Source organism: Passer montanus, unplaced genomic scaffold (genome assembly GCF_014805655.1).
Source record: "Passer montanus isolate IOZ18808 unplaced genomic scaffold, ASM1480565v1 scaffold57, whole genome shotgun sequence".
Lineage (NCBI taxonomy): Eukaryota > Metazoa > Chordata > Aves > Passeriformes > Passeridae > Passer > Passer montanus.
Window position 1 is genome coordinate 2,057,241 of NW_024370705.1, and position 11,900 is coordinate 2,069,140.

The window sequence follows — 11,900 nt, forward strand, 5'->3', positions numbered from 1 at the left end:
GGGGTAGGTTGTACAGAAACACATGCAAATGAATGGAGTGTTTTCCTATTAAATTTCCTGTTATCAGTGGATGGGAGTTTTTTTGGCTCTAGTGAAGTAAGACATCACCAGTGAAATAAGTGCTATAAAAATTTTGTTTTCTGTGTTGCCAGAAAAATCGCTACTATTTGATGCCAAACACAGCACAAAAACCCAACAAAACCACCCAACTGAGAGGTCCTTCTTATCAGTAAAAAGAGCTGGATTCCTTCCAGCTTCTGCTGAAACTCTCCTGAGTGGAATACCAGGCCACATGTCCCCTTCTCTTCCTGCAGGTGGGGAACTACCTGCGCATGTTTCGGGGCTCCCTGTACAAGAGGTACCCCTCGCTCTGGAGGCGCCTGGCCACGGTGGAAGAAAGGAAGAAGATTGTGGCCTCGCATGGTGAGAAGATGAGTTAACACCCCCAGTAATGTTTATAGAAAATTTTTGCCTTGAAAAACTGTTCCTGGCAATGCAGAAGCTTGTGCACCTCGAGTGCTGAGTGAATCACTTGAGATTGCCCCAGTGATGGAGCACCCTGCAACGGTGTGGCACTGGCTCAGCCTGGCAACAAATAGCACCTGATCAAAAACGTTCTGAAATGGAAACATCCATCATGGCTACATTCAGCACAAAGCAAAAGCCACATCTCCAAATCCATACAATATTTCAGAAGAGATTTTTGTAGACTAAGAGGGGTGTCTTTGTCTCTCTTATCAAATAGGCAGGAGTGTTGTAAGGATGCCCCATTGTGCATCTTTGTTTAACTTTGCTTCTTGCAGGGGCTGGATGTTTGTGCCTGCCAGAATTTGTGGTGTTATACTGATGTGACTGCTACAGGGAGAATATTGGTATTGTTTTTGTTGAGGGATCAATAGCAAGCAGTTAAATTTCTTAGCAATATGACTTTTTGTATGTTCTGTAGACTAAAGTATAATAAAAAGAATGGTTTACTCTGGGCTTATGTCTCTTTCCTCCAAGCATCCTGCTGACCTCTTGCTTTCTTTCTTCTCCCAACAGAAAATCAGCGGTCTCACAGTCCCCGAAGATGTAAGTCTCATCTGGGTGTTGTTCTTAGCTGTGCTAGAGGAAGAACGTCCTCTGTGACCTTTGGTGCTATTGCAATAATATTAATGTCTAATCCTCTTCCTCTGATCTCTGTCTGATCCCATGCCTAACTCCTCTCCTTCCTCAGAACCTTAGCAGGACCCTCCAATGCAGATGGTCTCTGTCATTCAGCAAGAGCTGTCCTGAGCTCTCTCCCCCTTCCCCAGATCTTTAACAGCTTTTCTATCAATCCTTGACTTGCTATTTCTGACTGTTAAGTCCACTGAGCATTGATTTTTTTCTGGGCCTTGTAAATATCTACAAGAAGATGAAGCCCAAAGGACACTTGTATCTCTGTGCTAGTCCCTCCTGCAGTGACAGAGAGGGTTTGTCACTATGTAGCTTGTTAATGCTACAGTGCTATGTAGCCTTTTCCCCTGTTAATTATTGCCATCTTTCCTGGTAATAGATCATGGCTACACAACATTAGCCACCAGTGTGACGCTGCTGAAGGCCTCTGAAGTGGAAGAGATCTTGGATGGAAATGATGAGAAGTACAAGGCAGTGTCTATCAGCACAGAACCTCCTACCTACCTCAGGTAAGCAGTGCTGATGAGGCTGAGCTCAGAACAGAGCTGCCTGGAAGGTGTCAGCTGGGGCAGGAAGCACCAGGAGTTGCAGAAGCCCAGGCTGTTGTGCAGGGCTTGTTTGCCAGTCTGCATTCAGTATTTGCAGTGCTGGGCAAATGGGGATCTCCAGAGTGTAAGGATTGGGTTACTGCCCACATAAAACAGGAAGAAAAATCTAAGTGTTTGTTGATACAACTTCTTTTGCAATTACTGCATTCCATCTGTAACAGATGTTTTACAGAATGCTCTCTGCACATACTGCCTTTTGGAGACCTTGCATTTCTCAGCAGTCCTTTTGCAAAGTATAGACAGAAAATCCAAATATGAATCTAGTATTTATAAAGGTGCACCTGGATTCATATCTGATGGATATTTGTGAGCTGGAGAATGGCCTTCTGAGAGGCTGGTGTGGAGCATGAGTTCCTGGTGGAACAGTAATGCTGATGGTCCCAGAATAAAATAGCAGGAACTCGTAATAGCACTTGAAGTTTAAAATGACACCATTCCTTAAGTAGCAGCAGTGGTGCTGAGGGCCTGCAGGTTAACATCCAGTCTCCTTCAGAGAACAGAAAGCAAAGAGGAACAACCAGTGGGTGCCAACCCTGCCCAACAGCTCTCATCACCTGGATGCTGTGCCGTGCTCAACAACCATCAACAGGAACCGCATGGGCAGGGATAAGAAGAGAACATTCCCTCTGTGGTAAGACAGCTTCCTGCTTCTGGAAAGTGGGATTAGTTACCAAAAGGAGATGCTGCCAGGGTAGTACTGATGAGTTCATGTAATGTTGTGATATCCCCAGCTGACAAAAGACTTACAGGTCATTAACTTGGAGGTTCTTAGTTGAATTGTGTGTCCTGAGGCTCTGTTACAGTAGCCATCCATGGCTCAGAGTGGAGGCTTTCCTTTTGTCAGGAAAATGGTTCATTCTTTTCCTGATGAGTTCCTTCTACTTCCTGCTGATTTGCTGAGCAGTTGTCATTTGAGAAACCTGCAGACCCTCTTTGTGAGGGGCAGGCTGCTTCTCACTGATATGTACCAGTAACTTTGATCTAGTTTGTTTAGTGGAAAATGCTGCTGAAGCTCATGACTAATGTTTTTTTCCATTATTAAACTTAAGGCAACCAAGATAAGTGTAATCCTAGAACACTTGCTTGTTTTATTTGCAGGGGTGTGTTATGATAGATGTAATAAAAGGTGATAAACTGGTATTAGTTGCCACAGCCCTGTAAGCTTGCCTTGAGAAGTCTGTCTATGGACAGATCAGAGAGTTGGAGTGTGGGGATTGCTTCCAACAAATGTTGCCTTTCCTATATGGGTGCCAGATGTGTCATGTGCTCGTTGCATATACTGTGTTGTTGCTCTCCACTTCAGCTTTGATGACCATGACCCAGCAGTGATCCATGAGAATGCATCCCAGCCAGAGGTTCTGGTTCCAATCAGGCTTGATATGGAAATTGATGGGCAGAAACTCCGAGATGCATTTACGTGGAACATGAATGGTATGTAGCACAGAGAGTTTCCTGAGGCTGGAGAGATAAAGTTGTGTCCATCACCAAATGTCCCTGCCCCATATAGACAAAGCTTTAAAGCTCTCCCACTCTGGAGTGTATTCAGTGCTTGCATCTCTTAGCAAATGCTCTGCCCTTCCATGGGTTGCAGTCATTCCTGGACACATGTAGTCTGAAGAGTTTAACTGGCAGATTTTCCAAGCCAGTTCATCAGCTCAGTGGTCTGAGAGTGCTCTTAGCTGGGGTTAATGACTGTGGCTTCTGTGGCCACACTGTCTGGATACCATGGAGCAGGTAAAGAAGGCTTTAAGTCCCTGTATCAGTGTGTCTGCCCTTACAGACCTGGTACAAAACACCCTTTTAAAAGCAAAAGGTAATGCATTTGGGATTCCCTTTGTCACCTTCCCTGTGGGATTTTGTGTGTTCCGTAAGAGGCAGACATTCATTTGTGAACTGAAGTTCACAGTGTTCATTCTTGTTCTGTAACAGAAAAACTGATGACCCCAGAAATGTTCTCCGAGATTCTTTGTGATGACCTGGATTTGAATCCTCTGACCTTTGTCCCTGCCATTGCCTCTGCCATCCGACAGCAGATCGAGTCGTACCCGACTGACAGCATCCTGGAGGATCAGTCAGACCAACGAGTTATCATTAAGGTAACACAGCAAGGCAGTAGAATGAGGGCTGAACCATTTGGGTTTCTCCAGTTATGTTATAGGGGACTAAGAGTACAAAAGCTTCCCTCAGAGCAAAGGAGCTCTTAATTCCAGTCCTCCAACCAGATTCCCCTTTGTCCTGTATATTGGGAACAGAACTAAGGTGACAGATGATTAAACATCTGTGTGCCCAGCCTTTGAGATGTTGGAATAGTTCCATTTTAACTGAACTTCATCTTCCTTTGGAAGAGCTGAACCTTGGTGAGCAATGCTGAGTTGTCTTCATGCTACTGAAATGAAGAATTCACTTAAAGAGCTCTGCAGATGAGCTAGGAGTTACTGCTCTGTTCTCTTCAGCCTCTGCCTCATCAGTTCAATCACCTTGGACAAAACTTGTGAAAGTGGAAACAAATAACCTGTGTCTTCCCTTATCTCCAGCTGAACATCCATGTAGGAAACATCTCCCTCGTAGACCAGTTTGAGTGGGACATGTCAGAGAAGGAGAACTCCCCAGAGAAGTTTGCCTTGAAGCTGTGCTCAGAGCTGGGCCTGGGCGGGGAGTTTGTCACGACTATTGCCTACAGCATCCGGGGACAGCTGAGCTGGCACCAGAAGACCTATGCCTTCAGGTATGAACTGCCAGCTCCTTGTCTGCCTCTGGGGGTGTTTGTACTTCATGGGCATTTGCATCAATGCATCTGAAAACAGCTGACCTGATTAGGAAGGTTTTGTTTGAAATTAGTCCTTATGGCTTACACCCATTCTGTCCATCTTAACATTTTTTTTTTTGGTGCTTGTGCCTAAATATCTTTTCCCAATGGGTCTAATACATTTCAGGACCAAATATTGATGAAATGTCAGCTTCTGTTGCCAGAATTAATTAACAGGGATAGCCCCTCTTCTAATGTAAAGTCATGATGAGCCCCAGATACATTTTTTATTCTGTTGGCTTTGCCTAACTTGGGCCATCCACTGTTTCTAGCTTTGGTTGTTTGAACTTAGGCTGATGAAAATGTACCTCTCTGCCCAGGCTGATGTCAGATGTGGGTTGATCACAGGCCTTTCTCACAGCTGGAATGCAGCATTTTCAGGTTTCATTAGTCAGCCTTGTAATTTGTCTCCTAAATGGCTTCCAGTTGTGCTGTGCAGCGTTCTGTGGTGAGTTCCTGCACTGATGTTATCCACAGCACAGTGCTGAGTCTGCAGCTGTAACAGTCCTTTAATGTACACTCTGAGGGTTTGTGACCGTGGGTCATGGTGACAGTCAAGGAAGTTTAAGAGTTCAGCAAATGCTGTATTTGCAGAGGAGGGAATGGTGCTGTTGACACCAGTTTTGTAGGGGTCAGTTCAAGCAAGCAGCCCAGGGAAACGTGCCCAGCCCCACCCTACCTCAGGCAGAGGACAGGGAGTAGTTGGAGTAAGCAAAGAGGAGCTGGAGACTGTGGGGAAGCTGGCTGCTGCCATGAGCTCTGCTCCTTCATCCTGCTCCATCCAAAAGTTTTCTATCTGGTCAGCCTTCTGTGAGAAATAGACCCTGATCTGCTCTGGCCTAGTTGCTCTTGCACTGGCCTCACTCTGCTTCCTCTAGGTATGGTTTTTATCCTGCCAGTCTTTCACAGCAACTGCCTGGTTCTAAAGTGATCCCCAGAGTGATTCATGTTAGAAAATGGAAAGGGACCCTTTGGCACATGTGAATTGAGCTCTGAATTAAATTGTTAGATTGTGTGTTCATCTTGCTGATATCCTTGGAAGGTGGGAGGTGCCTTCTACCTTTCCCTCCACAGCCTTGGACTGATACTTGCAGTTCTGGCTTGGGAACTACATCCTGCAACAACAACAAAGCAGTGGGGTGGGCATTCCTGAGGAGTGATGGGAGCTGGCAGGGTGGTAGATGAGAGCCTGACCCATGCTGTGTCTGCATTGTGGCCTGCAGTGAAGGGTCTTTCACTCCTGCCGGTGCTCCTCCATTTACTGCAGATATCCAAGAAAGCAATCTGTGTGGCTTCCAGTTGTGCTGTGCAGCATTCTGTGGTGAGTTCCTGCACTGATGTTATCCACAGCACAGTGCTGAGTCTGCAGCTGTAACAGTCCTTTAATGTACACTCTGAGGGTTTGTGACCGTGGGTCATGGTGACAGTCAAGGAAGTTTAAGAGTTCAGCAAATGCTGTATTTGCAGAGGAGGGAATGGTGCTGTTGACACCAGTTTTGTAGGGGTCAGTTCAAGCAAGCAGCCCAGGGAAACGTGCCCAGCCCCACTCTACCTCAGGCAGAGGACAGGAGTAGTTGGAGTGGGAGTAAGCAAAGAGGAGCTGGAGACTGTGGGGAAGCTGGCTGCTGCCATGAGCTCTGCTCCTTCATCCTGCTCCATCCAAAAGTTTCCTGTCTGGTCAGCCTTCTGTGAGAAATAGACCCTGATCTGCTCTGGCCTAGTTGCTCTTGCACTGGCCTCACTCTGCTTCCTCTAGGTATGGTTTTTATCCTGCCAGTCTTTCACAGCAACTGCCTGGTTCTAAAGTGATCCCCAGAGTGATTCATGTTAGAAAATGGAAAGGGACCCTTTGGCACATGTGAATTGAGCTCTGAATTAAATTGTTAGATTGTGTGTTCATCTTGCTGATATCCCTTGGAAGGTGGGAGGTGCCTTCTACCTTTCCCTCCACAGCCTTGGACTGATACTTGCAGTTCTGGCTTGGGAACTACATCCTGCAACAACAACAAAGCAGTGGGGTGGGCATTCCTGAGGAGTGATGGGAGCTGGCAGGGTGGTAGATGAGAGCCTGACCCATGCTGTGTCTGCATTGTGGCCTGCAGTGAAGTGTCTGTCCCTCCTGCCTGTGCTCCTCCATCTACTGCAGATATCCAAGAAAGCAATCTGTGTGGTGTTGGCTCTTGGGATGGGGTTCATTTCTCCCTTTGCTTCTGCTCAGTTGCTGGAACTTGCAGCAAGTGAAGATTTAGTCAGTACTGCCCAGGCTCATGTTAATGCCAGCTTCACTATTGTCTCCAAAAACATATGTTGGGCCATGGTACCCAAGGGTGATTGCTCTTAGGGTAGTTCAAACAGGCAGATTTCAGGCCTTCTCTACACTGTGGCAGTATTGCAAGAGGGGGAACAAAATCTAAAAAAGGAACCCCACCAGAACAAAGTACATAGACATGAGCTGTTCAGAGAGAAAAAACCACCTAATTGAAACCTCATTTATTTTTGTCATAGTACAAACATGTCCTCCTCTCTTCCCTTTTTTCTTCTAGCAAAGGAGTACTTTTGAAACCTTACAGTGATTAATAATATTTGGGTTCTGTGGTTGGTTAGTTCCTGAATTTCCAAACCACAGGAGTGGTGGTTGCTCCAAAATCATTCTGTTGATGTAAGGAAAGGTCTGCTTTAGATGTATCAAAGGAACTTTAGTGTCTCAAGGGACTGGGGATTTTGAGAAATCATGTGCCTCTTAATCATCTGAGGGAGAAGTGAAACTGTCTTTTAGTTGATGAAAGCCAGGGCACTTTTTTCAGCTGGGCTGCTCTGTGCAAAACAAGGAGAGCCTGAGGTCCAGTGGCAGGCAGGACTGGAGGCACACAGGTGAGTGCTGCTGTGGGATTTTCGGGGCAGTGTGGGCTGTGGTGTTCCCTCCTGTGTGCTGAGTGTTTCTGGTGGCAGCACACAGCACCTCACAGCCAGTTTTGCCTTTGAGACCTGAGTGATGGCACAGGTTCTCCCACACACCAAACCCACGTGCCTGAGGAGTCACCTTTCCAAAAGGTGATGTCTCCCTGCTTTGTGGTGTGCCCCTGACACTGCTGCCTGAGGCAGTGCCTTGCTCTTCTGGGATCCCTGCAGCTGACAGTGCCCCTCAGCCATTCTGGCAGCAGCACCTTCCTCCTCATCAGGAAAAAACAATGGAGGAGAAGCTGTCTTAGTGTAGAGGCTGGGAAATGAGGAGGGATTTTTCAGTTTCTTTCTGATTCTTTGCTAAAGAAATGTGGTACCTGAGTTGCCTTGCAGTGAGGTTATGCATGAGTCCAGCTTTCCATCCCCTATTTAATTCAGTGAATGCTCAGTGTTATGCATAGTGAGGTAGAGATCATGCTATCACTAACAAAATCCCAGTTAATATCTAATTTTGCCTGGAATGTGTGGCATTCTAGGACTAAGATGAAATTCCTGGGTTTAAGTGTTGTTTAGTGGATGGCAGCAGTACTGGAAGTAGATTTGATTAAAGCTTCCTCCCTGGACCAGATACCAAAGGCCCTGGATTAATTTTTCATGGTGGAATTACTTTGAAGACTTGTTATTTTAGATTATTATCTTTGATGCAGATGTTGTGTGTTCCCATGATGATTAGCATTTGAGTTCTTTCCTGAGGGAATGAGAGTGCTGAAATCCTGTGTAGGGGTGCACGTCCCTGGGGAGGGGGCCAGATGTGTGTGCACACCTGTCCCAGGGCTCCTCTCACACACACACTTCTGCAGCTCAGCCTGAGCCACTTCGGAGAATTCAAAGCAAACATTTACATTCCAAGGCTCCTCTATATTTATGCTGGGCTTCCGGCTCCACTGTCAATATTTGGGAAGCTACTCTTGGTCAGTTCCTGTTGACTTTTACTGAAAAGCAGCTAGTGAAGCAGTAAATATTTTGTGCATGTGGTAATACAGCTGGTCAGGGCAGAGGAATCTCTGAGGAACAGATCTTGTGACTTGGGGCACAGCCTGGTGTTACATTGCTTGTTAGCCACAGCAGGTCCTAAAAGACTGCTCTTTGCAGTGTCAGGCTCCCAGGAAAGGCAGATTTTTGCCAGGGAAGAACTGTCAGGGGTGTGCTAGGCAAATTCCAGCTAGGAAGTGAGAGCTGCAGCACAGGCAGGCTGGACAGGGAGCCCTGGGAACACTCCCAGCTCCTGGGCTGCGCTGGGAGAAGTGCTCCCATGACTGAGGGCCTGGGAGGAGCTGTGCCTTTTGGGGCTGAACCCTGCCAGCCAGGGATGTGACAGCCTGTGTGGGAAAGAATTGCAGGTCCAGCACAAATCCCTCTGCAGTGGTGGCTGGAGATGGGTGTAGCTGCTTTCCCAGGAACCTCAGATTCCACAAGGGTGTAACCAGGAGCCTGTGGTGACCAGGGACCAGACTGTACTAAGCAGAGCAAAGAGGGAATGCTGAAGCCTGAGACACTGTAAATGACACTCTGCTGTCCCTGGGCTGGTGGCTGATGGATGTTGCTTTGTTGCCCTGTGCCCTGCCCTCAGTGAGAACCCTTTGCCCACCGTGGAGATCGCGATCCGCAACACGGGGGACGCTGACCAGTGGTGCCCTCTCCTGGAAACCCTCACAGACGCCGAGATGGAGAAGAAGATCAGAGACCAGGACAGGAACACAAGGTACTGCCACTGCTTTGGACAGTTCTCTTGGCCTGTCCCTTGGACAGAAGCTCCAAGCTTTGATGTTTGTCTTTCCCTACTGAGAGCTAACTGGCAGGATGTCAGCCTTGCTCACAACAGAAGCTTTAGCTTCAGGGTGTTTAGCTGTCATCACCTTCCTCCATTGAAATGTCTGCTCTACCATCTGTTTGCAGGAAGTTTCCTTTTTTTTAAACTCATTTTTTTTTTCGTTTTCCTGGGCTCTTATCTTGTCCAGGGTAGTTGCTTGTATAGGAAGGCATGAGTCAAACATATTGGAGTTCCATGCACTGTCATGCTCCCTAGAATCCTGCCACAAAGCTTCCTTTTATGTAAAGTTCAGTTTGATGTAGCAATGGGCAAGCTCCCAGCTCTAGCCTGAGTGATGCCAACCTGTTTGCCAGCACTGGGAGCACTGTGTGGTTCCAGGAGAAGCTGTGCCCACCAGAGTGGAAGTTTCCTTTTTTTAAACTCATTTTTTTTGTTTTCCTGGGCTCTTATCTTGTCCAGGGTAGTTGCTTGTATAGGAAGGCATGAGTCAAACATATTGGAGTTCCATGCACTGTCATGCTCCCTAGAATCCTGCCACAAAGCTTCCTTTTATGTAGTGTAAAGTTCAGTTTGATGTAGCAATGGGCAAGCTCCCAGCTCTAGCCTGAGTGATGCCAACCTGTTTGCCAGCACTGGGAGCACTGTGTGGTTCCAGGAGAAGCTGTGCCCACCAGAGACCTGCAGAGTGATGTTAGACAAGCAGTTGAGAGCTTGCACCTACTTGATGAAATTCTTCCTGGCGGATATGAAGCATTGGCTGGTATCTCTCCAAAAGATACATTGTAGAAACAGTAAATATACTGGCTCAGCTCTTTCCCAGGATGTTTTTTTAACTGCTGGTTAACAGTAGCACAGTCATTTTGTGTATCAGGTGTGGCTGACTGAAGAGTTTACAGTAGCAATTGGTTCAATCCAAGTTAATGAGAAAAGTGCCCTAACAGCTGTTAGTGAAAGCAGCGTCTTTGCCTTATCACCAGGGGCACTCTCAGGTGACTGAGGAGTTCTGTCTAGGAATAAACCTGTCTACAAAGCTGACAAAGCTGTGCAGCCTCCCCAGCAGCATTGCTTTTGGTCAGCCTCCCATGTCTGTAACATGCACTTACTGTACCTCTCTCTCTCCCTTAGGCGCATGAGACGTTTGGCCAATACTGCTCCAGCCTGGTAGCCTTCCTCTTGTGACACTGGTGCTCTTCCTACAGACTTTATCCCTATTCCTCTCCCCAGATGGATCTAGAATTGGCAGGGGTCTTTCTGTCTCTGAAGGGGACACACATTCCACTTGCCACGAGTTCCCAGTACTGCTGACTTCTGCCCCCCTCCACCCCAGTGCCACGTGCCCAGAATGCTGAGTGAGCAGCATGACCTAGCTGGGACCTGTGGCAGGTGTTGGAGCCCTTACATACCTGTGTGTGGACAGTGTAAACATTCTTTTCTATAGGTGCAACATGCACTCCTAGGACAACTTTTTAAATAAAAGGAATGCATACAACGTAGGCTGAGTTCAGTCAGTTTGCATGAACAGTGAATCTCACCATGTTTTGTGCTGTTCTGGTAACTGAGCAGTCCCAGGGCCTAATATTAATGCTTTTGGGTAAAGTGCTGAACACTCACATGCATTCACTTTTCCTGAGTGCTTTACTTCAACAGGTACAACAGCCCAAAACCTTTTGGTGCAGGGGAAAGTGAGGAGGAGATTTAGAACTAGAAGCAGCACACACTCTAAGGGTTGGTCTGTTACCAGACTTGGCACAGTCTGTAATGACCTCAGGGAGGTATTCAGCTGGTTTACTCAACAAGGTAGAAGAGTTTAACTGAAATCACAGACTTAAGGGCCATTTCTGTCAGATGTCAGCCTGGTTTGTGAAGAGTGCATCTGGAAAACAGCACAGTCTGTGCACTGGCACAGCAGGCAAAGCCTCCAGTCACTGAGATTGGAGCTTCTCTGCAGCCATTGCCTTTGCTGTGGTCACTGTCAGCACACAACACTGCCAGCTGCACTGCACAGAGCACTCAAAGCACAGTGGGTGTCGTGAATGCCCTTAGCACTGCAGTGTCAGGATTTTGCAACCCAAGAAACAACCTGTCTTTCTCTAGGGAGTTTAAAAACAAACTTCTCCACTGAAGTGAGATTTAAAGAAAAATCCAAGCTTGCTTACCAACTAATTAGAATCTGTCTTACTGTTGAGGTACCCCATCTCTTTGATAGAGTTCCTACCATTCACTGCCAGAACTGATGAGTCTTGCAAGCAAGGCAGATTTTGCTGGCAGCCTGACAGTTATGTTCAGGCCTTTATGATAAAGCCATAGGTCTTATGATCCTTGCTGATCCACCCACCCTGCTAGCACAGTCAAAAAACACTTTCTGGCCTTAATTTATCATGTTTAGACTTGAGTAATAACAGAGCCAGTTCTGATTCCTGGGTGGGAGGGAACTTTTTCCAGATGTTAGTCTGCAGAAACTGAAAACTTGCAATTTAGTACTAATATTATTCAGTCTTATCCTAGGCTCCTGTTCCAGAGTGGTACTCCATGTATTACTTCATATTAGAGAGGTTAAAAGGTTATTTGAGCAAGGAAGACAAACCTTAGCCTCCCA

General features: G+C 46.8%; 1 protein-coding gene across 1 annotated transcript; it reads left to right on the forward strand.

Moving 5' to 3' along the window:
* Positions 1 to 320: 320 nt before the first annotated feature.
* SMARCB1 (SWI/SNF related, matrix associated, actin dependent regulator of chromatin, subfamily b, member 1) lies at positions 321 to 10,794 on the forward strand. Its single transcript, XM_039725871.1, has 9 exons — positions 321 to 423; positions 1,042 to 1,071; positions 1,538 to 1,667; positions 2,260 to 2,397; positions 3,070 to 3,197; positions 3,696 to 3,862; positions 4,301 to 4,491; positions 9,104 to 9,235; positions 10,430 to 10,794. Exons 1-9 carry the CDS (start codon positions 333 to 335, stop codon positions 10,467 to 10,469), a joined length of 1,047 nt encoding a protein of 348 aa, XP_039581805.1. The 5' UTR covers positions 321 to 332; the 3' UTR covers positions 10,470 to 10,794.
* Positions 10,795 to 11,900: the final 1,106 nt, after the last annotated feature.

Excerpts from the sequence above, each read along its gene's own strand:
- SMARCB1 (XM_039725871.1), top strand. The coding sequence starts at position 333 with ATGTTTCGGGGCTCCCTGTACAAGAGGTACCCCTCGCTCTGGAGGCGC. Across the intron at positions 2,398-3,069 it reads AAGAGAACATTCCCTCTGTG|CTTTGATGACCATGACCCAG; the intron begins GTAAGACAGCTT and ends TCTCCACTTCAG. Across the intron at positions 9,236-10,429 it reads GACCAGGACAGGAACACAAG|GCGCATGAGACGTTTGGCCA; the intron begins GTACTGCCACTG and ends TCTCTCCCTTAG.